Source organism: Sinohyriopsis cumingii, chromosome 14 (genome assembly GCF_028554795.1).
Source record: "Sinohyriopsis cumingii isolate HCF-2022 chromosome 14, ASM2855479v2, whole genome shotgun sequence".
NCBI classification, from domain to species: domain Eukaryota; kingdom Metazoa; phylum Mollusca; class Bivalvia; order Unionida; family Unionidae; genus Sinohyriopsis; species Sinohyriopsis cumingii.
In genome coordinates this window covers 31,495,202-31,520,864 of record NC_142974.1, presented here as the reverse complement: position 1 = coordinate 31,520,864, position 25,663 = coordinate 31,495,202, and the positions used below count along the sequence as shown (strand labels likewise).

At 35.8% G+C, this 25,663-nt stretch overlaps 1 protein-coding gene across 2 annotated transcripts in view; it reads left to right on the top strand.

Moving 5' to 3' along the window:
• Nucleotides 1-25,663, top strand: part of LOC149783517 (uncharacterized) — a 99,211-nt gene that overhangs the window by 69,141 nt on the left and 4,407 nt on the right. For both annotated transcript variants that reach the window (XM_089931759.1, XM_089931760.1), the window contains 4 exons: nt 4,152-4,320; nt 8,869-9,038; nt 16,597-16,734; nt 22,731-22,918. In XM_089931759.1, the coding sequence (XP_089787885.1) occupies nt 4,152-4,320; nt 8,869-9,038; nt 16,597-16,734; nt 22,731-22,918 (665 nt within the window). The remainder of the gene's footprint in view (nt 1-4,151; nt 4,321-8,868; nt 9,039-16,596; nt 16,735-22,730; nt 22,919-25,663) is intronic.

The window sequence follows — 25,663 nt, the reverse complement described above, 5'->3', positions numbered from 1 at the left end:
CTTGATTATTGCAGTACTTAATAGAAGTGTGGATATTTTGCAATGCTGCCTGTCCATGTGTGCAGAGGTGGAATTTTTAAATAATCACAGCAGAATTTCATCATGCTGCTTGAAATTGGCATATATTTGCAAGCCCTACCTTGGCTTAATTGAGTAAGTCTACCTGATATTTAGAAAATCAACCCTTTGTTATCAACATAAACATTTATTTTTTCTGGCCCATAACTTTATAGTCAAGGGAGAGATTTTCACGAAACTTTGACCAAATATATATCATGACTGTATGATGTACCAATACACTGTTTCACAGTCAAATAGCAGTAATAGAAATTGTAATTCTTGGACTTCAATCTTTGTTCATAGTTTAATTTTTGAAACATTGGAGATATTGTAATGAAATCTAAGCCAGTTATATATCATGCAGTGCTAGTTATTTATCATGCATAGACAGTTATCTATCATACATAGACAGTTATCTATCATGCATACACAGTTATATATCATGCATATCATTTATATATCATGCATAGATGGTTATTTATCATGCATTGACAGTTATATATCATGCACTGACAGTTATCTATCATGCATTCACAGTTATATATCATGCATAGCGAGAGTGTCATGTGCAGTAGTTATGTGCCCTGCCTCATTGTCAAGAGACTGCAAAGGAAAATGCATTTCTTTGTCCCATGTCCTCATGCAAAGTATCAATTTTTAATCAGTGAAGATAATGTAATGAAATTGTACCCAGGTATTTTTCATGATCAGATGGTGTTACATATTTAGACTCTAATAAACAGTAACAAAGAAGAAGCGAAAACAAAAAGCTTTGTAAAATTTAACAAATAATTTATTTCCCTGGAAAAACAATGTAAAAATATATAAAAATAAGAACTTAGTTTTAAGAATCAATCCAGAAATAATCCATGATTAATCCACGAATTAAAATTAGAAGTCCTAGTAATGAAATATTCTAATGAAATTTGAGTTTGAGTCCTGATGAAAATTCAAAATAGAAGGCGATGACGTATGCTGTATCTAGTATTGTGATGTTGTTTCCACAGTTCTTTGTTGTTCCACAGACAATAATATTCCAGTGGTTGAATTCCGAATAAAATTTAAAGAAATGTCTTTGTCTTTGTCTTTTAGGATCTAAATAATTTGAAGAAAAATTAAAATGTAACTCCAAACTGGTCACAACAAAACGAACACCTTGACATCAAGTGTTTTTAACCCAAACTGACTAAATTCTCTTTAAACATAAGCATTAAACATGACAACTGTGCAATTCTGGTAAAACCAGAATTTTGAACTAGAGACTGTTTAAATCCAATCATTTTACTCTTAGAATAAGATAAAAATAGAAAGTTGTTTACTTGACTCAATGGTTTCTAAATCAATGTCGGGAACTAGGTCAGCTTTAGGTGTTTACGATAAAACATTCAGGTCAAACTAATTTCTGGAAAATGTTAAACTCCAGTAAACAAAATTACATTACTTAACATGTAATGAAATAAAAGTAAAAATGTTTTTAAAACTTACATACAATTAAATTAAATCAAATATAAATTAATTCCAATATACATAACAATTGTGTATTATAGTCACTTACCCTGCCCCACAATGATGATCACAGAAAAGGAAAATGCAGCTGTGACTTGTTCCTTTGTCCAGAGTACAACTTTTAATTCAGTAAATATATTTTAACGATACATTAACCAGTTATATTGACCAGTGGGCAGTGTGTCTCATACCATAAAATCATGCCCATTGCTTCATGGTGAAGCAAGATCATTAGTGTGGAAAAGGTTTCTAGACATTTGTATCATGTACAATTTATGGTATGTATCTTTTCTAATTTAAAGGAGTGGGTTCACACCCCACCCTACTTAATGTTTATAGAATAAGTCCTGATATATGTGGGTGGGTGGCATGGGGGAGGAGATTTTGAAGGTCACCTGTGTTATCATTTAGGACGGATGTGGAAAATGTGATCTGTTTGGTAGTATTATTCCCATGTACATGACATTGAATGTGTAGCCCCTGGGGCAGACCTTTAAAACCATTGATATCCCTCCCTTTACTCACCTATTTGTTTGCAGATGATGCAGCCTTGTATATATCTAGTTCCAAAACTGAATTATCCAAGCAAGATTACTCAGGCCTTGTTAGAGTTCAAAGTTGGGCACAAGAAAATAAGATGGTATTAATGAAGGTAACACAAAATGTATGATTTGGGGGACATCTCCAAAACTACATAAATTGGGGAACCCAGAATAATTTCTTATTGCCCTACTCGACAGAATCAAGAAATATTTACCTACAGAAATTCACATTCTATAAAAGAAATTCATATATTCTTCCAACAATTGATTATTGTTCAGCTGCAAGGGAAAACCATGCCAAATCTCTACATGACAGGTTGTATAAACTTCAGAATGGGGCAGCAATCATTATTTTAGATGCATCTGTTTATTGTTCATGAAAAGCGTTATTTACTTAGTGAAAATGATTTACAATATATGAAAGGAATGATTTTCACAAGGCACTTTTTATATATAAATGTCTGCATGGATCTGCACAAAGCATGTTAAGGCCTTATTCAGTTCAACACATTACCAGTTGAGATCAACATCGCATGAAACCTTAATCCACCAAAACCAAGAACAGCAATTTAAGACAGTCTTCCAGTACTCTGGTAGAGTTCTCTAGAACAAGCTTCCAGTGTATGCAAAATCTGCAGAAACTATTAAAGTATTTAAGAAGAAATACCATAAGTATGTATGTGTTATTAATAATAGATTATAGTAGAATTTAGTACCTGTAATACTAAAAACATGTTAAAATAAATAGTAATTACTATTTTGTGTGGTGCAGATTCAGTATAAATTATTAAGAAGGCCTGAAGGGAGAATATTCGTCAACTATATGAGTCACCCTCAATAAATAAATTATTATTAAATTATTATTATGATTATTATTACTAAATATGAAAAAATTAAATGCATTCCAGATCTGTTCATGGGCATGATATGATATAGTGTGTGTGTGGGGTTTACAGTGAGAGTTCAGGGGTATAGCTAAATTTAACTGACAAAAGTGTGGAGATATGTAAATGTTATTTCATGTCAGAGTGTTCAGAAACCATATATTCATCAGTTGGGTACATTTCCAGTTCATGAAATTCTGTTGATTTTAATTTCAGAAGAAGGTATTGTGTTTCTGTGTATTGCTTTTTACTGTGATTGAAAAGACAACTAGCTAGCAGAAAACATTCATATTTTTATGTCTGTTATACTTACTAAAGAAAACCTTTTAATATCTTTGAAGCATGCTTAAAAAGGAAATCACTATAAAATATCAAATAGAAAGAAAATTTTGGAAATTATGGGCAGGATGAAATAAGGAAAGATAGTATTACAACCAGGTTTAATGTTAGATTAAATTCAGATATCATTAGATCTACACTGTTCAATCAATTTAATAGATAAAACAAATGTCAGGGAAAGGAAAGCAAAAAACAACCTGTTGTAAGATTGCTGCTGTTATATAATCTGTAATCTGAAACCTGCTATTAATGAATTTAAGATCTTTTCATAAATCTGTAATGTGGCAATTCAACAGTTGATTGAGCTTCAATTCCAGATTGTATTGTGTTAATGTAAGTTACGTTTTATCCTTAAATTTAACATTAAGACTACTTCTGTTAGCTTAGTTGTGAAAGCATCAAACTCATTAAATCTAAATTTACTGGTTCAGTATCAACTCAGGACAGCCCTATTCTGCTATTTAAGTGTTCTTTGGGAAATGGACTTTGCTTCCATTTCCTCAGGGTGATATAGTCTTTATTAAAAGTGATGTTAAAACCAACAAAATATAAGAAATAAAACAAACTGTTAGCAGTCTTTGTTTCATGTCAACTCTTAACAAATGGGCCTGTTGGTGATGTATGATCTACATTTACCATTTAAATTGTTTTATGAGCAACATTAAATGTCATCATCAGTAATTAGTTAACTAGTTGATTACCAAAATTAATTGATCCCAGCCCACGATGTCACAATATTCCTTTCCTTGTGATATACTTTGACAAAATCCATTAGAAAGTTGACTTAAAAAAGGCCAATTCTCTGTTTCTGAATAAACAGGACATGAACCATGACAATGAGACCATGATGGACATAGAGCAGAAGGGGGCTTCAAATCAGGAGGGCTCCCATCTTTGGAACATGGGCATTGCTGATGACATCCTTGTGCCACGCAGACCTCCATGTGCTTATGTCACAGTAGAGTATAACAAAGTCTATCACAATATGGGTATGTATTAAAATGTCCAGAATTCCTCCTGGGAGGGAAGTGGCTGCAGTTCCAGAATTCCTTCTGGGAGGGAAGTGGCTGCATTTCCAGAATTCCTCCTGGGAGAGAAGTGGATGCAGTTCCAGAATTCCTTCTGGGAGGGAAATAGTTGCAGTTTCATAATTTCTTGTGGGAGGGAGGAAGAGGCTTCAGTTTTATGATTGCTCATGGGAGGAAGCGACTGATGAAGCCCAGCTAGAATATTATGATTTTCTTAAAACTTACAACTATTCATATTGGATGCCATGGTACTGTTCAGCTTTGTGTGATGAGTCAGGCTGAAAGATGTAGTCATGTTAGTAGAACCAGTGCCTCCCTAAACTAGATAACACCCAACATGGAATGAATGTACTATCTCTTCTACTATGTACATACACACTATGAGGACATCATTTATGATATTGTATGTGTATGCATTTATCATGGTGTTCATTTACCTTACTGAATTTATCCAATTAAAACTTTTGTTATGTTCTTTGTGCTGGTATTATGTTGAATGTGGCAACTTAAATTGTACTTGTTTTGTATTGAAAACTACCTAGATGTCTAACCATAATGTGTGCATGGAACAGCTTTCATTGGTAACAAAGTGTCTTAATATCAAATTGTTTCACTCCAGTAACTAATAATAATAATTATAATGATGCTAATAATTATAATTGGTAAACAAATTTATTTATAGAAGGTAACTTCATTAATGAATACAGTAATCTCCCTTGAGGCCTTTTACAACATAATCATTAAAACAATATAAAAAACAAAAAAACAAAATGAGCAAGAAGCAAGCCATGTAACTGATGATATGCCTATATGTACGATCATAAATATTTGATTCCAGGTGCACCTATCTGTACTATACAAGCCTAACAGTTGATATCCTATCTGTGTAATACATAACTAACTGTTGATATCCAATCAGTATTATATACTGCTGACATCCTGTCTGTATCATACACTGCTGATATCCTATTCATATAATACAAACCTAACTGCTGATATCCTACCTGTAAAAGACACTGTTAATACCCTATATGTGTAATACATAAGTAACTGCTGATATCCTATTTGTATAATACATACCTAACTGCTTATACCCTATCTGTTAATTTTCAGTTAATATCCTATCTGTGTAATACATATGTAACTGCTGATATCCTATTTGTATAATACATACCTAACTGCTGATACCATATCTGTTAATTACACAGTTAATATCCTATTTGTATAATACATGCCTAACTGCTTATACCCTATCTGTTAATTACACAGTTAATATCCTATCTGTGTAATATATACCTAACTGCTGATACCTTATCTGTTAATTACACTGTTAATGTCCCATCTGTGTAATATATACCTAACTGCTGATATCCTTTCAGTTAGTTACACTGTTACTTGTTTAGGCTCTTTCAAAAAGTAACAAGAAAAGAGTAAACACAACAAGCTTTGTAAAAGTGAACAAATAATTTATTTCCCAAGAAAAACAAGGTAAAAATGAGAAAAAGAACTTACAGTTCTATAAATCAAATCCAAAAATAATGCAAGAATTAAAAAATAGAAACCCAAGTAATAAAAAGTCCAAATGAAGCTGAGTTCAAATCCTGATGAAATCCAGAATTGAAGACGACGATGTCATAAATAGTCAGCAAGTGCTGCAGTGTCAACAGCCTCATGTAGGATCACAGAAAATATGATTCCAGTTTTTGAATTCTGTATAAATTTCGATAAATGTCCTTGTCCCAAAATTAATTGAGAGCACTAATATTTCCAAGAGAAAATAATCAATTAAAATCAAAATAATTTGAAGAAAATAAAATAATTAGCCCAAAACTGGTCACAACATAAAACACTTTGATATCTCAAGTGTTAAGGCAAGAATGACTATTCTTTCTCAAAACATCAGTAATAAATCAAACTACAACACATAACAGATGCCCAGATGTGGGTCAGTCCTCTGGAAAACCCAGAGTTTGTAACAATTGATACATGTTATTTTGGCACGTAGGCAAGATATGACCTTGGCTGAATTAAATGGTTCTTACACTGGGAATGAATAAAAAAAGTTGTTTACCAGAACCCTTACTGGTTCTGAATCAAGGTCAGAAACTAGAAACAGTGTTTCTATTGCTAGTTGTTTATAACTGAATTAAATTTCTGGACAATGTCAAATCCAGTAAATAAAACTACATTACAATAACATGTAATGGAATATAAATTTTTTTAAAAACTAACAAACAAACAATTAAATTAAATCAAATATAAATTATATCAAATATACATAACACTTACCCCCTTAAAAGAAAAATAAAGATTTATATAATAAATCTTTCTTATTACCATAGGTTAATTATACATGAGGTTTATAAAAAGAAAAGTCAGAAGAACTCTTCTGAATTATACAAAGTGTACATGAAATAATATTTCTTTTCACGGGAAAGTGCATCTGCTATTAAATTGTCTTTTCCCTTGATGTGCCTGATGTCAATATTATATTCCCATAAGAACAAACTCCACCTTAGTAGTTTTTGGTTTTTATATTTCATCTTGTCAAGGTGCCCCAAATGACTGAGCGATCTAAAGCGCTCAAGATTAGGGATCACTGCCATCTCACCTCTTTCTGCATGGGTTCGAGTCTTGGTTCAGCCTATGTGATATGTGAGAAAGCTTGCCAGTACCTTCTCATGGGTCAGTGGTTCTTTCCGAGGTTTTCCCAGGTTCTTTCTCCACCATTAATACTGGCTGCCATGTATAGCCTATCTTGTGCTGAAAAATGGCGTTAAACCACACAACAACAACAACATCATCTTGCCAATGAAAGTAAGGGGGTTGTTATCACAAAACACAATAATCGAAGATGAAGCTGAACTAATGTAAACTTCAAAATGTTGTAATGCCACTATGAAAGCCAAACATTCCTTCTCAATTGTTGAATAATTTCTTTGGTGCCTAATTAATTTCTTAAAAAAAATAACAATGGATGATCAACACCATTTTCGTCGTCTTGAATCAATACTGCTCCAACCACAACATCACTTGCGTCAGCAGACAGTTTAAATGAATGACTAGAATTTGGAGCTGTAAATACTGGTGCACTGTTACGTATGTCCTTTAACTGATCAAAAGCCTCCTGACATTTTTCAGTCCAAAGGTTTTCTTGCTCAATACATTTGTCGGGTTCAGCAGTTATAGAAAATTTGGAACAAAATTTCCAATAGTATCCAGCCATACATACAAATCGCATCAGTTGCATTTTACTAACAGGCACAGGGAATTCAGAGAAAGCTTTGACCTTAGCATCTATAGGTTTAACTTGTCCATGTCCTACAATATGTCCTAGAAATGTTACATAAGCATGGCAGACCTCACATTTGGATAAATTAATTGTCAAACTTGCATCGGAGTCTTCAAAGAATTTCCAAATTGTTGCTAAATGTTCTTTCCAGGTGTCGTTGTAGATGATGACATCATTGATGTAATCATCACAATTATCTTGACCAGAGGTAATCATGTTCATTAAATGCTGAAAAGTACTTGGTGAACCCATCATCCCAAATGGCATCAATTTATGCTGATAAAGTCTATCTGGAGTCATGTTATTTGACACATAGGCTAGATATGACCTTGACTGAAACAAATGGTTCTTACACTGGGAATGGGTTCTTCCTCCACCATTAATACTGGCCGCCATGTATAGCCTATCGTGTGCTGAAAAATGGCGTTAAATCCTACAACAACAACAACAACAACAACAACACTGGGAATGAATAAAAAAAAGTTACTTTACTGGTTCTGAATCAAGGTCAGAACCTAGAAACAATGTTTCTATTATTAGTTGTTTATAACTGAATTAAATTTCAGTAAATTAAATTACATTTCAATAACATGTAATGGAATATAAAAAAATGAAAACTAACAAACAAACAATTAAATTAATCAAATATAAATTAAATCAAATATACATAACAACACTGTTAATATCCTATCTGTGTAATATATACCTAACTGCTGATATCCTATCTGTGTCATACATACATAATTGCTGATATCCTCTCTGTATCATACTTAATACCCCACAGCTGATATCCTATTTGTATTATACATATGTAACTGCTGTATGTATCGTACATACCTAACTACTGATACACTTGTATGTATCATACATTCATAACTGCTGGTACGCCTGTCTGTATCATACATACATTACTTCTGATATGTCTGTCTGTATCATTCTTACGTAATACCTAACTTCTGATATGCCTGTCTGTATCATAGATACCTAACTGCTGATATACCAGGCTGTATCACACCTATGTAAATACAGCATTCTTAAACACCTGCTCATTTATATTCATGTAAGACTGTTATATAATTATAAGAAGATTATGGATGAAAAATGGAAAAGTTTAATTGTTTCTAAGTATGTTGTAGGTGTAGAGCTCAAAATGTCATGAAAAATTCATTCATTAATTTACTAGATTACTTAATCTGAATTCTTTTCTTTTTATATAGGGAAAGGCATTTCACTTATGTTTGGAGATACGGTCCTGGTACAGTGTAACTACATCCATGGTAACCACTCAGATGGAATTTGCATTGACCAGGGCCCCTCTTTGGTAGTTAAAGACAATCTGATTACATGGAATGCTGGAAATGGTGTCAATATCTCCAGTGCCGGAAAGGTTAATAACTGCTTCAATCGTATGTCACATAAATCCATATGAATCAGTACATACCTAGATCTACCTTCGATAATGCACTTGCAGATTTGAGTCTGTATGATTTTTCTCTGTATGATTTGTTCTGTGTATGATTTTATGACATTCAGGAATATTGATGTTTCATTCATTATGAAACTCTTGCAGTTTACAATTTTGTATTAAGTCATGCACCTTTTTAATTTTAAAAATTAAAGCATTTAGTCAGTTCCTGTAGCTTCTAACTAAAGAATATGTTGCAACTGGTGGTGGCTGTCATTGAGTTGTTGTGGCATAAGTAAAGTTACTATATCTTAATAATAACTGCAGGCATGAAGGCAGTTAAAAATGGCTACTATTTATATGAGATTTTTCTCACATGCAGACAGAAAAAGTTAAGGATGTTGCAGATTAGCTTTAAATAAGGGAAAATTTTAGGCCAGCCAACAGGGTCTGGCCCAGTCGATGTCAAAATGACATTGGACTTGTGTTTTTATTAGCATTACTTCAGTATTTTTAACTTTTGCCTTGCTTAGCTTTTGGGGGATGGAATTACTCTCAGCCACACTGTAAACTACTCCGGTGGCCTTGTGGTTAGAGCGTCCGCCACAGATGTGGGAGGTCGTGGGTTCAATCCCCAGCCGAGTCATACCAAAGACTGGTACTAACAGCTGCCTCGCTTGGTGCTCAGCATTAAGAGGTTAGTGTTAGGACTGGTCGGCCTGGTTTCAGGATAATGTGACTGGGTGGGACGTCGTGCTACATGTCTGTGGCAAGATGCCCCAGTGCTAGACATCACTATAAACTGCCACACTGCAGACATCGTAGCAATATGACTGAAAAATTGTTAAAGCTACATTAAAATTCCAAATCACACACACACACACACTCATCCACACTATATAATTTGATCCTTACATAAAATGTTTTAGAAAGTCTCAGAAAGAACAGTCTCAGTCCAAATCCCATGTCATAGGCACATGCATATTAACCATCCTCTTTTTCTATGGATGCCATGTTAATCAGTCACTTTCAAATCACTCACAAAAAATGTTATCTTTTCTCATGTCATATGTGAATTCCAGCCAACCAGCATGGCCTTTAGAGCATTGCACCACACCATGACTGATGCCCTGACAGCCTCCTGTAACATGGATTCAGTAAGAAGAGATGCATTCCTGACCACTCTTTTTCTCTAAAGCCACACCATGTTGCAACCTTGCACACCCTTCCATTCAGTTATATCACTTGTTTGTTTGTTAAACAGATTAGTCAGAAAATGGATATCACATGAGTTGCCCCACCACCTCCCAGCGCAAGCTTCCATATCTGGGCAGCCTGTGGAGGGATTGTTCAGAGAAGGAATAGTAATCCTCAGGAATACAATAGAGGCAGTTTCCAACTATGACAAACAAACTGTGGTCAGACGAAGCATACGAGGTCATGTTCCTCTACTTTTCAACGGTAGGCAGATAGGGGATAAAGAAATGTTTCTCCTCCAAGATTCCCACCACTCATCAGTAACTTGCATCTTTTCCTGCCTGTTGGTGACCCACACATGCATGACAGACCCCTTCTGTTTCATCAGCACTGGATCACCCTCTTTCCGCAAAACAAATGGGTGATCCATGTCTTGTTGGAGTGTTTCAGAATCTCCTTCATCAGGCCTCCTCCACTTTTGATAACCCTCTTAATGATGAAAACTTTAAGCAATTCCCATGAAGGCAGACATCCTGCAGAAGGAGCAGTAACTCGTAAATTAATAAAGCTTTGTCAGATTATTGATGTCTCAACATAAACAATTATATTGGAATCCCATTGAGAGGAAACCTTTACCCCTGCCTATGAGGTGGAATACTTATAAGGAAAACATCGCCCCTCTTATGGGGCATGAAGGTGTAGAGCCAAACATATCTAGGCCATTTAGGCTTGAATGTCCACGAATATATGGTACTTTGTCCATGCATAGAAACATTTCAGCCATATGTGAAGACATGCAAGTCACACTTTGACCTTCATGGATGAACAGATAGATGGCAATATTGACCAACTAGCATAGCATTTATCATCTGCCTTATGCAGTTCCAACTGTTGACCAACTGGTTCAGCTATATGAATGTGCAATATGTGACTACCTTGGTCACAAGTTGGTTATCTCAGAGCCAGCTGGTCACATTCTGGTAGCTACATTGTCTTATGCTAAACATCCCATGGATCTGGCCAGCTGTCCATCCAGATGCCTTACCAGTCAACCAGATAGCTGCCTGTCTAGATGCCCTACTGATAGCTGACTGTATATGTCCTACTGACCATACAGATGTCTATCCAGATGCCCTACTGACCAGACAGATGGCTGCCATCTAGATGCCCTACTGACCATACAGATAGCTGCTCATCTAGATGCCCTACTGACCAGACAGATAGCTTCCCATCTAGATGCCCTAAAGACCAGACAGATAGCAGCCCATCTAGGTGTCCTACTAACCAGACAGCTGCTAATCTAGATGCCCTACTGACCAGACAGTAAACTGCCCATCTAGATGTCCTACTGACCAGACAGATAGCTGCCCATCTAAATGCCCTACTGATCAGCCAAACTGAATATTACTATGCCTTTTCATAGCAAACCAGCTGTATTCACAGAGCTGTCTGACATGGCCAATCCAAACCAGCATTCTACTATACCACTAGTCTTAACAGCATATTATATGGATAAATTTTGCATGATATGGCATCATCACTGCCATATGGAATGCTCTACCCATGGTCTCAATGTATGCAAGAGGAGGGCAATACCCAGCTCAGTTAAGGGGATCAAATAGAAATAAATTATCTGATCTGGTAATGGAACAGGTAGAATTCAGTAATGTTTTCCTACACTTACACTTATCCCTAACTTCCAGGTCAAAGCATCTATAGATGAAGATGATGACAATGACAGTCAATCATTTAGAACCTTGAATCAGTCTGCAAACATTGGAGAAATTACCAGGTGTCTCAAAAAATTGTTTCAACCTCATTAATGCCAAGGTTTTAATTACATGAGTCCCTTGCCAGCTGTCTTATCTTCTCAGTAGTATAATTTGCACACTGGAGCATACTTTCTGAAATAAGTATGGTAAAGAAGGATATTTTCACCTTTGACATCAATGTGCCACTTTGTTATATGGTGGATCAGAAGCCTTCATTGCCACCTTAAAAAGCCAGAAATAATTATGCCCGGAATGTTATTACCTGTATCACCAAAATGTTATTACCTGTATCACCAAGGTCATGAATAGGGAATTACACCACACCATGGCTAATGCCCTGAAAGCCTCATGTAACAGACATAGAATAGATGCATTCCTGCATTCTTCTTCTTGAAAACCACAACATGTCTCAGACATGTACAGCCTCACATTCGTTTCTACCCATCTGTTTGGGAGTTGAACTTTAGAGGTCAGAAAACAGGCATCACAAGAGTTGCTTCACCAGCTGTCAACACAATCTCCCATATCTAGACAATCATACTGCTCAGGCATTGTTCCAGAGAAAGGACAGTTGTCAGCAAGGATGCAGTAGAGGCAGTTCCCACTGATGACAGAATAATTTTGACCATGTGCATGATAGGATGTTTTACACCCTTCTTTTCACAGGTTGACAGGTAGGGGAGAAAGAAAATGTTGCTTCTCCTCCACTTATGTTGACACCCATCAGTGATTTACAGCTTTTCCCGCCTACTGATGACCCACCCATGCATGCCAGATTCCTTCTGTTTCATTGGGTCTGAATCAGCCTTTTTCCACAAAAGTTTTGGATGATCCAAGTCATGTCAGAGGGCCTCAGAATCTCCTTCATCCATCCTCCTCCACTTTTGATGTGCCCCTTCATGATGGAAACTCCAAGCAATCCAATTATTGGAGACATACTACAGAATGAGATATAATTTTTGCTCATAAAACTGGCAGTGTACGAAAGCTGTACACACATGGTTTCTATTCTAGACTGCTTCTGGTGATGAAGTCCTACAACAAATTAAGACATGTAATCAACCTCAGCATGTTCAGTCAGTTTAATCCTGCCCCAAAATGCAAGATGGAGATGGCAAATTCTGTCCAGCTTTGAGTGCAGTGTGACAACTACAAATTCAGCCTAGACCTGTTGGACACGTATTTTCATATCCCAATCCAGATGACATTGTGCAAATACCTTTGTTTCATCTATCAAGGCAAAGTATAACCATTCCATGCTCATCCTTTCATCCTCAACTTAAATCCTTGGGTCTTCTACAAAACTTAAAACTGACTGTAATCTCAAGGTTTAGGACATTGTTCTTAACAGTGATGGCAGCATACCTGGACAAATCCTCCAAAATTATTGGGTATGATTTGTTTTGATCCAAGATACGAAGAAGCTTCTTGCCATCATTCACAGTCTAGGGTGGATAATCAGTTTTTGAGAAGTCAGATATTATCCCTCTCAACAATTTATCCATCTCAGAATGGAGTTTTTCAGGCACATCCGTCTTGTACGTCTGCCTCAAAAATACATCACACACATTATTCATTCAGTAAGAGAGTATTTCATGCTTTTCATGCACTCTTTACAAATGGCCCTTTTATCAGAATGGCAGCCTGTCATGAGCATCTAGATCAAATTATTACAATGTTGACCAACATCAAAAACTTCCTTTGTCATTGGCAAGGCAGGAAGTGTTTCTCAGCAGGAATATCTTTTTAAAACCCACAGCCTGAAATCACAACGTGTACAGATGCTAGTTTGTCAGGTTGAGGAGCACATTTGCCGCCAGACTTTACAATTGTCAGTGGCAAGTGGATGCATCAAGAGATGGCTCTTCACATCAGCATCTCTGAAATGAAGGCCATTCTGAATGCCTCCCATACTTGGTTAGAATGCATACACAGACATATGGACGTATAGGGAATCCTTCAAGTTTTAACTTAAGCAAAACCTGACTACATATGGGTATAACTCTAGCCACCTAGCAAGTAGAAAAGGGAGGTAACCTGTAAAAGTTGCTCCCCTTCGTTTACATAATATATATAGACAGATCATTTTCGTCTCTCTGGGAGGGCTTGATTTGGAGGTAGCAGAGAAAGTTATCCTAATGTAATTGATCACATAAGTATTGTCTGAGAAACATGATGCTGTACCCTTGCCATGGATCACACTCTTTAAGTTCTGAAGAAGATTCCTCTATCTGATTAGAGTCACTTGATCAGTCATTGACTGGGAACTGGTAACTGGCTAGTGACTGGTCATTGACACTAGACACTGATCACTGACTCCCTGTCAGTTGAGTTCCATCACCATTACAGTGGCAGGAATTGGGGTGACACATGCATAGCCTAGCTTATCGTCTTCTCCAGACTGATGGAAGTAGTTGCCATTCACTTAAGGGCTCTAGGGATCTCCAATCCCAGTATATCGATGACTGGCTATTGCACAAGAGTTACTGAAGAGGATTGGCAGAATCCTGGTTCTTTTTGGCTGATCTTCAAGTTATGACCTTGTTATTGGCTTACCTTTTCCACTCCCTCTATGGTGGACCTGTTTCCCTTAGTAAAAATGTACTTACTCCTTCTACAGTTTCTCCCATTGGTTAATGAGACAGCATGGGAACCCCTGTCAGCTGGGATTTCTCTGTGACCAGATTTGTATAACCAATTCAGTTCATTGGCCCATTTGGGACCAGTTTCTATATATGGTCCCAGGGCATGCTCTAAACTCTACTCTTATTTGTACACTGATGTAACCCTTAGAGCCAGAGGGGGGTAGTTCTTCAGAGCTCTTGCTCCTAGGAAAAAGTTACCCTTCACCTAAACAATTTGTTAATGAAGGCAGTTATCTAAGCTTTACATGAACCAAATAAGGAATCTCTGTGTGATGATTTCTTCCAACAGGACAGTGGTAGCAGCATAACCTTGGGAAACAAGAAGTTACACCAGTCCTGCTTCTTCTCTTTGCATAGAGTTTGGAACCTTCCTCACTGGGTAGCTTTAGAATATATTTCCCTCCAGCTTTGTCATATTCAAGGCAACAAACATATTCATTAAAACATTCTGTCCAGCTGAGGCAAGGTTGTCCTTATGGTCTGGTCTCCATGCCAGTCCATAGTTCCTATTCAGACTTAGTGGATTTGTTCTTGACATGACTGAAAAATAAACCCCCCTTTTGTATCAGGTCACAGGGCATGGGTATTGGATGTATTCCTTTGGGAATTTTGTCATTCACTTACTCCTTCCCACCCTTCAGAATGTTTCTGTAAGTGCTCAAGAATGTCATGATCTCCACTGATCAGCACATTCTGATAGTCCTTTTATGGCCCCAATGATCATGGTTCAGCAATCTACTCAACCAAATGGTAGACCTATCCAGGTCATTACCTCATAGGAGGGATCTGCTTTTACAGCACATGGACCATTTGGTGAAGCTAATACTGAGAATCCTCAAAACTGTTTTCTTGCTGACCTTGGTAAGGAGAAGGGGTTATTTCTTGCTATATCTGTACATAAGGGTTGTATATGGTTTGAATGTAATTATGATTCTGTTTCTCTCTATTCAAAATAAACTTCTGTGCCCATTTAGGACTTTATGGTTCTATTTTCATGCTTCTAAAGTGAGAATAAGGGCTTCACTGATATTTCAAAATCACCAATTTCCAGGTTGGTTGTCAGGGCCCCGAGTGGCCAAGTGGTCTAAAGCGCTCTCTGTTACGGACCACTTTCATCTCACCTCTGTCTGCGTGGGTTCGAGTCTAGGATTCGGCCAATGTGGGTATGTGAGAAAGCTTTCCAGTAGCTTCTCGTGGGTCGGTGGTTCTTCCCAGGATTTTCCCGGTTTCTTCCTCCACCATTAATACTGGCTGCCATGCATAGCCTATCATGTGCTGAAAAATGGATTACTAATTGTAATTTATACTGGCCTGTACCATAACTTACTGGCTATGTACTGATCAGCCAATACTTTTATTTACCTCTAAGTGTAAACCCTGATTTGCTGTCAAATTTTGTGATACCAAGTCAGAATCTGTTAATTAGTTGTATTAAACATAACTAGCAGACTAATTGATTCAAAATTGACATCACATGAGAAAGTTTTTGATGAATAAAGTACATTAGTAAAGGAGACTAATTGTGTGATAGACTTGTTTTCTTATTCTTGTTTGTAATGCCTACTTTCAGAAGATTTGCAAAATTGTGTCAAAATAGTTGAAAATACAATTTGGAATGTTGTTTGTAAGTGTCTTGCATTTATTAAAAAAGACATTTGTGACAAATAGCTCATGACTGTCTATGATATTGGTTTACAGTGATTTAAATTCAGTAGTAAAGATTTTTGTATGGAATTAATAACCTTGATGATATCATTGTTGTTTCCATATTCAGGAGAAAATTTAGAGCAAATGAATTTAAGTAAAATAGGATAGGATGAACAAAATGATTTTCTTCATTTAGTCAGTCATATGAATGCACAACATTCTGTGACATTACTTTTGTAAATAATCTTGTGTTTTTTTAATTTATATTGATACTCATAGGTGGAAATCCAAGGAAATGGTATCTATGACAACAGGGAACATGGTATATATGGCCAGAATGAGTTGACTGTCATGGAAAATGACATATTTGGAAACAAAAAATGTGGACTTTATCTACATGGATGTCCAATTATTAGGGTGAGACACTTTGTAACATTCTGATGGGGTGAATATTGGATATGTATCTGAGTATGTACACTATATGTCTGAGATATATGCAATATGTATTGGAGTATGTACACTATATGTATCTGAGTATATACACTATATGTATTGGAGTATGTACACTATATATATATCTGAGTATGTACACTATATGTATTGGAGTATGTTCACTATTTGTATCTGATTATATACACTATATGTATTGGAGTATGTACACTATATATATGAGTATATACACTATATGTATTGGCTTATGTACACTATGTATCTGATTATGTGCACTATATGTATCTGAGTATGTGCACTGGATATGAGTATATACACTATATGTATTGGAGTATGTACACTCTATGTAGCTGAGTATATACACCATATGTATCTGAGTATGTACACTTTGTATATCTGAGTATGTACACTATATGTATCTGAGTATATACACTATATGTATTGGAGTATGTATACTATATGTATTGGAGTATGTACACTATATATGAGTATATACACTATGTGTATCTGAGTATATACACTATATGTATTGGAGTATGTATACTATATGTTTTGGAGTAAGTACTCTATAAATATCTGAGTATTACACTATGTGTATCTGAGTATATACACTATATGTATTGGAGTATGTACACTATATATATCTGAGTATATACACTATATGTATTGGAGAATGTATACTATATGTATTGGAGTATGTACATTATAAATATCTGAGTATGTACACTATGTGTATCTGAGTATATACACTAGATGTGAGTATATACACTATGTATTGGAGATTGTACACTATATGTATCTGAGTATATACACTATATGTATTGGAGTATGTACTCTATAAATATCTGAGTATGTACGCTATGTATCTGAGTATGTAGACTACATGTATCTGAGTATGTACACTAGATACGAGTATATACACTATATGTATTGGAGTATGCACACTCTATGTATCTGAGTATATACACCATATTTATCTGAGTATGTACACTTTATATATCTGAGTATGTACACTATATGTATCTGAGTATGTACATTATATATATCTGAGTATATACACCATATTTATCTGAGTATGTACACTTTATATATCTGAGTATGTACACTATATGTATCTGAGTATGTACATTATATATATCTGAGTATATACACTATATGTATTGGAGTATGTACACTGTATATATCTGAGTATATACACTATATGTATTGGAGTATGTATAGTATATGTATCTGAGTATGTACACTATATGTATCTATGTACACTATGTATCTGAGTATGTACACTATATATATCTATGTATGTACCCTATATGTATTTAAGTATATACTCTATATTTTCATTTTACCTTGAGATTTCACCAGAACAACCTTGAACGAAAGACCATATCATACATGTGATTCAGTCTTATAAATTTGCCTCAAAATGGGAGAAGATGTTTTCAATCTTTAAAATGGAGTTTTAGTAATTATTTCCCAATGCAACAGTTTGTTAATATTTATGATGTGTCATGAATACGTGTGATGTTACTGTCATACAGGGTATTGATACTGAGTATTTACTAAATGACAATATGTATTATTATATTTTAGTAAAGATCAATTATTTCACATTGTATAATATAAATTGAATGTATGTCAGTGTGCTATGGACTTAATTTTCAAATGCCCGATTATTGAGTGTTTAATTGAATAACAGTTAAATTGGTGGATAATGTTGGTTCTACTGGCAGAAAATGCAAATAACAACAAAACTAAACATCGTAAATAAAGGCAGGACAAATGGAAGTCGGGTAAGTAAGAGGTTATAAATTTGGACATCCTTTGATATGAATCAAAATGGCCCCATGACAGATTGATTGAAAGTGTATGGAAAATTTGGACATCCTTTGATATGAATCAAAATGCCCCCATGACAGATTGATTGAAAGTGTATGGAAAATTTGGACATCCTTTGATATGAATCAAAATGCCCCCATGACATTGATTGAAATGTGTATGGAAAATTTGGACATCCTTTGATATGAATCAAAATGCCCCCATGACAGATTGATTGAAATGTGTATGGAAAATTTGGACATCCTTTGATATGAATCAAAATGTCCCCCATGACTGATTGAAATGTGTATGGAAAATTTGGACATCCTTTGATATGAATCAAAATGGCCCCCATGACAGATTGATTGAAAGTGTATGGAAAATTTGAACATCCTTTGATATGAATCAAAATGCCCCCATGACAGATTGATTGAAAGTGTATGGAAAATTTGGACATCCTTTGATATGAATCAAAATGGCCCCCATGACAGATTGATTGAAATGTGTATGGAAAATTTGGACATCCTTTGATATGAATCAAAATGCCCCCCATGACAGATTGATTGAAATGTGTATGGAAAATTTGGACATCCTTTGATATGAATCAGAATGGCCCCCATGACAGATTGATTGAAATGTGTATGGAAAATTTGGACATCCTTTGATATGAATCAAAATGCCCCCCATGACAGATTGATTGAAATGTGTATGGAAATTTGGACATCCTTTGATATGAATCAAAATGCCCCCCATAACAGATTGATTGAAATGTGTATGGAAAATTTGGACATCCTTTGATATGAATCAGAATGGCCCCCATGACAGATTGATTGAAATGTGTATGGAAAATTTGGACATCCTTTGATATGAATCAAAATGCCCCCCCATGACAGATTGATTGAAATGTGTATGGAAAATTTGGACATCCTTTGATATGAATCAAAATGCCCCCCCATGACAGATTGATTGAAATGTGTATGGAAAATTTGGACATCCTTTGATATGAATCAAAATGCCCCCCATGACAGATTGATTGAAATGTGTATGGAAAATTTGGACATCCTTTGATATGAATCAAAATGCCCCCCCATGACAGATTGATTGAAATGTGTATGGAAAATTTGGACATCCTTTGATATGAATCAAAATGCCCCCCATGACAGATTGATTGAAATGTGTATGGAAAATTTGGACATCCTTTGATATGAATCAAAATGCCCCCCCATGACAGATTGATTGAAATGTGTATGGAAAATTTGGACATCCTTTGATATGAATCAGAATGGCCCCCATGACAGATTGATTGAAATGTGTATGGAAAATTTGGACATCCTTTGATATGAATCAAAATGCCCCCCATGACAGATTGATTGAAAGTGTATGGAAAATTTGGACATTCTTTGATATGAATCAAAATGCCCCCCATGACAGATTGATTGAAATGTGTATGGAAAATTTGGACATCCTTCGATATGAATCAAAATGCCCCCATGACAGATTGATTGAAATGTGTATGGAAAATTTGGACATCCTTTGATATGAATCAAAATGTCCCCATGACAGATTGATTGAAATGTGTATGGAAAATTTGGACATCCTTTGATATGAATCAAAACGCCCCCCATGACAGATTGATTGAAAGTGTATGGAAAATTTGGACATTTTTTGATATGAATCAAAATGCCCCCCATGACAGATTGATTGAAATGTGTATGGAAAATTTGGACATCCTTTGATATGAATCAAAATGCCCCCCATGACAGATTGATTGAAATGTGTATGGAAAATTTGGACATCCTTTGATATAAATCAAAATGCCCATCATGACAGATTGATTGAAATGTGTATGGAAAATTTGGACATCCTTTGATATGAATCAAAATGGCCCCCCCATGACAGATTGATTGAAATGTGTATGGAAAATTTGGACATCCTTTGATATGAATCAAAACGCCCCCCCCATGACAGATTGATTGAAATGTGTATGGACTTCTTATGACTGGGACTTTCCCTGGCTGCTTTTCTTAATGTTAATTTCTAAATTTCTAAGCCAAGTTCTACTTTTAAAACACATTGCATGTAAATATCTGCATCATAATAATTCAACTTGATTCCTGATGTTATGCATCATGATTCATTACTGCATGAGCCCTGATACCATCAAGATATAGTAAAATGTACAGTAGATAGAGAAAAAACAGCATCTGAGATAATCTTTGTGTCGTGGTGTTATTACGATTACTAAAGACTTAAGAAAGATAGCATACACATGCACATTAATAACCGATTAATAGCTGTTGTATTCTTCATTTGATATATTTGTTGAATTAATCCATGAAATTAAATACCTTCAGATATACAAACTTTGGCAGACAATACCACAAATTTAGGAACCCACCAAAAATGTCTCTTTTTCTCAAAACACACAAAAATCAAGATCCATGAAAATAAATTTATACTACAGTATATGATAATAAATGGTTTTAAAAGTTTAGCTGTAGTGTCCTTGAAAAAGTGAGTCTACTTGGCACACAAACAAAGTATGGCCTTTACTGAGACTTCTGTAGGTAATACTTTGATATCTGGGACAAAATATTACACATATATTGTGTCTGGCCATCACTTAATAGAGCCACATAAAGATAACATGATATGGAGCTCAACCACTAATCATGCAGCTTTTAAAAATTGAGATTGTTGTAGGGGATAAAACCCATTGGAAATGTCCATTTTTGAATGGGTATCCACAAATGTTGAAACAAGATAGCAACTAGAATTAAACCATGGTTAGAAGGGATGTAAAGCAAGTTTATTACAGCAGCACTGTCCAGTCCCACGAAGCAATTAATTATGCATGCCATTTATGACAAGGAGGAATGTATAATTAACAGTTTCAGGGAGATAGTTTTAAGAGAAATCGTGCATTATGTCAAAGTTTCTTTCATACCTTTATTCTAAATGCAGTATCATATTTAATAATCTCTACATTTTAGGGTAGTATCATATGTGTTATGATCTTTAACTGTTTTAAGTTAGTGTCATATATTAATCTTCTTTAGGTAGTATCATATGTGTAATCTCTACTTTGTAACACAATATCATATGTGTAATCTCTACTTTGTAAGGCAATATCATATGTGTAATCTCTGGATTGTAAGGCAATATCATATGTGTAATAATATCTGGTTTGTAAGGCAGTATCATGTGTGTAATAATCTCTACTTTATAAGGCAGTGTCATGTGTAATAATCTCTACTTTGTAAGACAGTATCATATGTGTAATCTCTACTTTGTAAGACAGTATCATATGTGTAATCTCTACTTTGTAAGACAGTATCATATGTGTAATCTCTACTTTGTAAGACAGTATCATATGTGTAATCTCTACTTAACATGGCAATATCATATGTATAATAATCTCTACTTTGTAAGGCAATATCATGTGTTTATTAGTCTCTACTGTAAGGCAATGTCATGTGTGTAATCTCTACTTTGTAAGGCAATAGCATGTGTGTAATAATCTATACTTCTTAGGCAGTGTCATGTGCAATAATCTCAACTTTGTAAGGCATTATCATGTGTGTAATAATTTCTACTTTATAAGGCAGTGTCATGTGTAATAATCTCTACTTGGTAAGGCAATATCATGTTTGTAATAATCTCTACTTTGTAACACAATATCAAATGTGTAATCTCTACTTTGTAAGGCAATATCATGTGTGTAATAATCTCTACTTTGTAAGGCAATATCATATGTGTAATCTCTACTTTGTAACACAGTATCATATGTGTAATCTCTACTTCGCAAGGCAATATCATATGTGTAATAATCTCTACTTTGTAAGGCAATATCATGTGTTTAATAGTCTCTACTTTGTAAGGCAATGTCGTATGTGTAATAGTCTCTACTTTGTAAGTCAGTATCATATGTGTAATAACCTCTGCTTTTTAATGCAGTATCTTGTTTGCAATAATATCAGCTTGTAATACTCACTAGATTGTAAGGCATTATTTTATGTGTAATAATCTCTACTTTGTAGCACAATATCATATGTGTAATCTCTACTTTGTAAGTCAATATCATATTTGTTATCTCTACTTTGTAAGGCAGTATCATATGTAATAATCTCTACTTTTCTTTTTCCTAGGTTATGAGGAATCGTATCCAGGGAGACTCAAGTCATGTTATTATAATGAAGGATGTAAATGAGGGTGATATAGAAGAAAATAAACTTTTCTCTAGCAATGCTCAAAAAGCTGTGTACAGTGATAACTCCAATCAGTGTCTGGTTATGAGTAACCCAGTATTTTCCATCTTGTCCCCAGATCAGGGGAGGTAAGTTTTTAATGACAATTTTAGTCACGATTCTTTCTTAATGAAATGGCTTTGTATTATCTCAGTTTATATCTTGGGATCTTATTAAAATAATAACTGTAAGATTTTGGCTGAGAAAATTCAAAAGATATTGAATTCATAAACTTAAAGAGAAGGTGGAGACCTGATTTGACGAATCATCTTCTGTTGATTTTTGCTATGCACATCATTTTTTCTCTTTATGCAAGATTTAGAGACAGCATTTCTTTGGAGGACACTTTATTACTGCTCTAATGTTCATGATGGAGTTTGCAAGGTCCATCCAACTGACTGTGTGATACAACAAATAAATGATAGTTTATCATTTCTGTGCCCATTCATTCAGCCACAGTATCAGCCCATGAGTCTTCACAAGACACTGGGCTTCATCATATCACATTTCAGGACACCTCCACAATGATAGTGTTGTACCGAGATGATATACTGAAAAAATATCCTTGACCTGTTTGATGCAGCAACTGGTTGTTATACCTCAGCCACCCTTACATGCATCCTCTCGAGGTGTATAATGATGGGAATACCTGTAGAAGCCCGGCTACTAAAAATGATCAGCACAAATGCCAATTTATCAGGTTGCATGGTTCACTTGCTACTGGACTTTGCGATGGTTAGCAGCAAGTGGACATTGCAAGAGAAGGCTCTTCACATGAGTCTCCAGGAAATTAAGGTCATTCTCAATGCCTTTCATGCTTGTGTTGAACACATTCAAGGAAGACAGTTCTGATAATGTCATAGTGATCCGCCTCTTCAAACAGGGGGACAAAGTCACCAGACCATTGCACCATGGTATGGGACTACCATTGCTGGAGTCTCCATCTCATATAAACATACAAGTCAGACACATCCGAATAGGATGAATGACCTCGCAGACTCATTATAACCTCTCCATCCAGCTATCTTCCATGGAGTTTGCTCCATATTGGGCTGCTAGACTTGGAGCAATAAACTGCCCACCTTTGTCTCTCCATTCCTGGACTCAGAATCATAGACCTTATTAACCAACTGGGATTGAATATGGGCATATGCCTTCCCTGCAGGGGTTCTAATATTGAAATTGCTCCAGAAAAGATGGACTGCAAAGTAGTTCTGTTTGTATAAATCCTGGATCAGTGATCTGCTTGAATTAGGGACATTCACTGTAGCCAATCCATGCTGATGAAGCAATTGTGGTCACCGTTATTCCAGCCATATCCAGAGATACTCCTTCACACTTGGTTCTTGTCAGAGATCCCTTCCACAAAAAGGAGAGCATTGCTTGCATTGTGAAAAGGATCACAACAGCTAGACAGCCCTCCACTGTGAAGTTATACAAGAGGAAGTGGCATGTTTTCAATGACTAGTGTTGCATTAAATGACATCACACCACACTCAGCCTCCATTCCCCAACTAACTATTTTTTTTCCCTCTTTTCTATCAAAGTCAGCAGACACCATTCCACAATCTCACACCGCTTTGGTGGCCTAGTGGTTAGAGCGTCCGCCTCTGATGTGGAAGGTTGCAGGTTCGAACCCCAGCTGAGTCATACCAAAGACTTATCAAAATGGTAATAACAGCTGTATCACTAGGCTCACATCATTAAGAGGTTTGTGTTGGGTCTGGTCGACCTGATGTCAGGATAATGTGACTGGGTGGGACATTATGCTAAATGTCTTCAGCATGATGCCCCAGTGCTAGACTTCATTATAAACAGTCACACTGCAGACATCGTAGCGATATGACTGAATTTTTTTCAAAGCTATGTTAAAATTTCAAATATCACACACACACATAAACCATAATCTCACACATGTTCAAACATGGAATAGATGATATTGACTGCAACAATGACCTCTCTGACATATCCATTTTTGACATGCCCAGTTCATGCTTGCTTACCTTGTTTCCCAAATGGACATTCTTGACTTGTGTCAGCTCATCTTCCACCTTGCTGAAGAAATTAACTTACAAGACTTGCTTTCTGATAGCACAAGCTTCAGATTGCATGGTATTTGAGCTGCAGTTGCTGCCCATGAATCAGAACTGCTTGAAGTTTTCTTCCAGTGGCTTGATTGTAACAACGATGCAACCTAGTTTAATTTCAGTGAACAGGTTACCATTGGTTGACAACCAACCAATAACTGTCTGCTCTCTTTTTTCTCAGTCATTCTGTTCAGACATTCAAAGCTGCAGGATCCAGTATGCATCTTCAGATGCCACTTGAGTCATACAGAGAATGTCTGTGATCGCTGTCAAATGTTTTTCTTATTAGTTAAGGCAGAAAAGCATAACATAACCCCACAACTCCTTGCTACTTGGCTAAAATGCATTATTAGATCAACAATCTCTTAACTCTCACAGGATGAGATGTGACTCATGAAGATTTTGTCTTACAGAATATGAGCGATTTCCATGAGCCAGGCCTTTGAATGTAATGTCTCAATTCAAGACATTGTGGAATCAGTTTGCTGGTATGCCCATTAGCTTTTCCAACTTTTGTTTCATGAAATTACCTCACAATGGAGAGAGCTGAATCTTATCTTGCCATCGGTAGCTGCCCAGACATTTAATATGTTCCCCTTCATAACAGCAGAGCCTCAGCCCTGAGCATGACCTTGTAACTTAAACTAGATTCTCCTGGGAAATATCTGAATGTATGACAAGCACAAAGTGCAGGATCTGATGAGGATCACCCTTGCATGTGTATAAAGACATAATCTTCAGTTATTC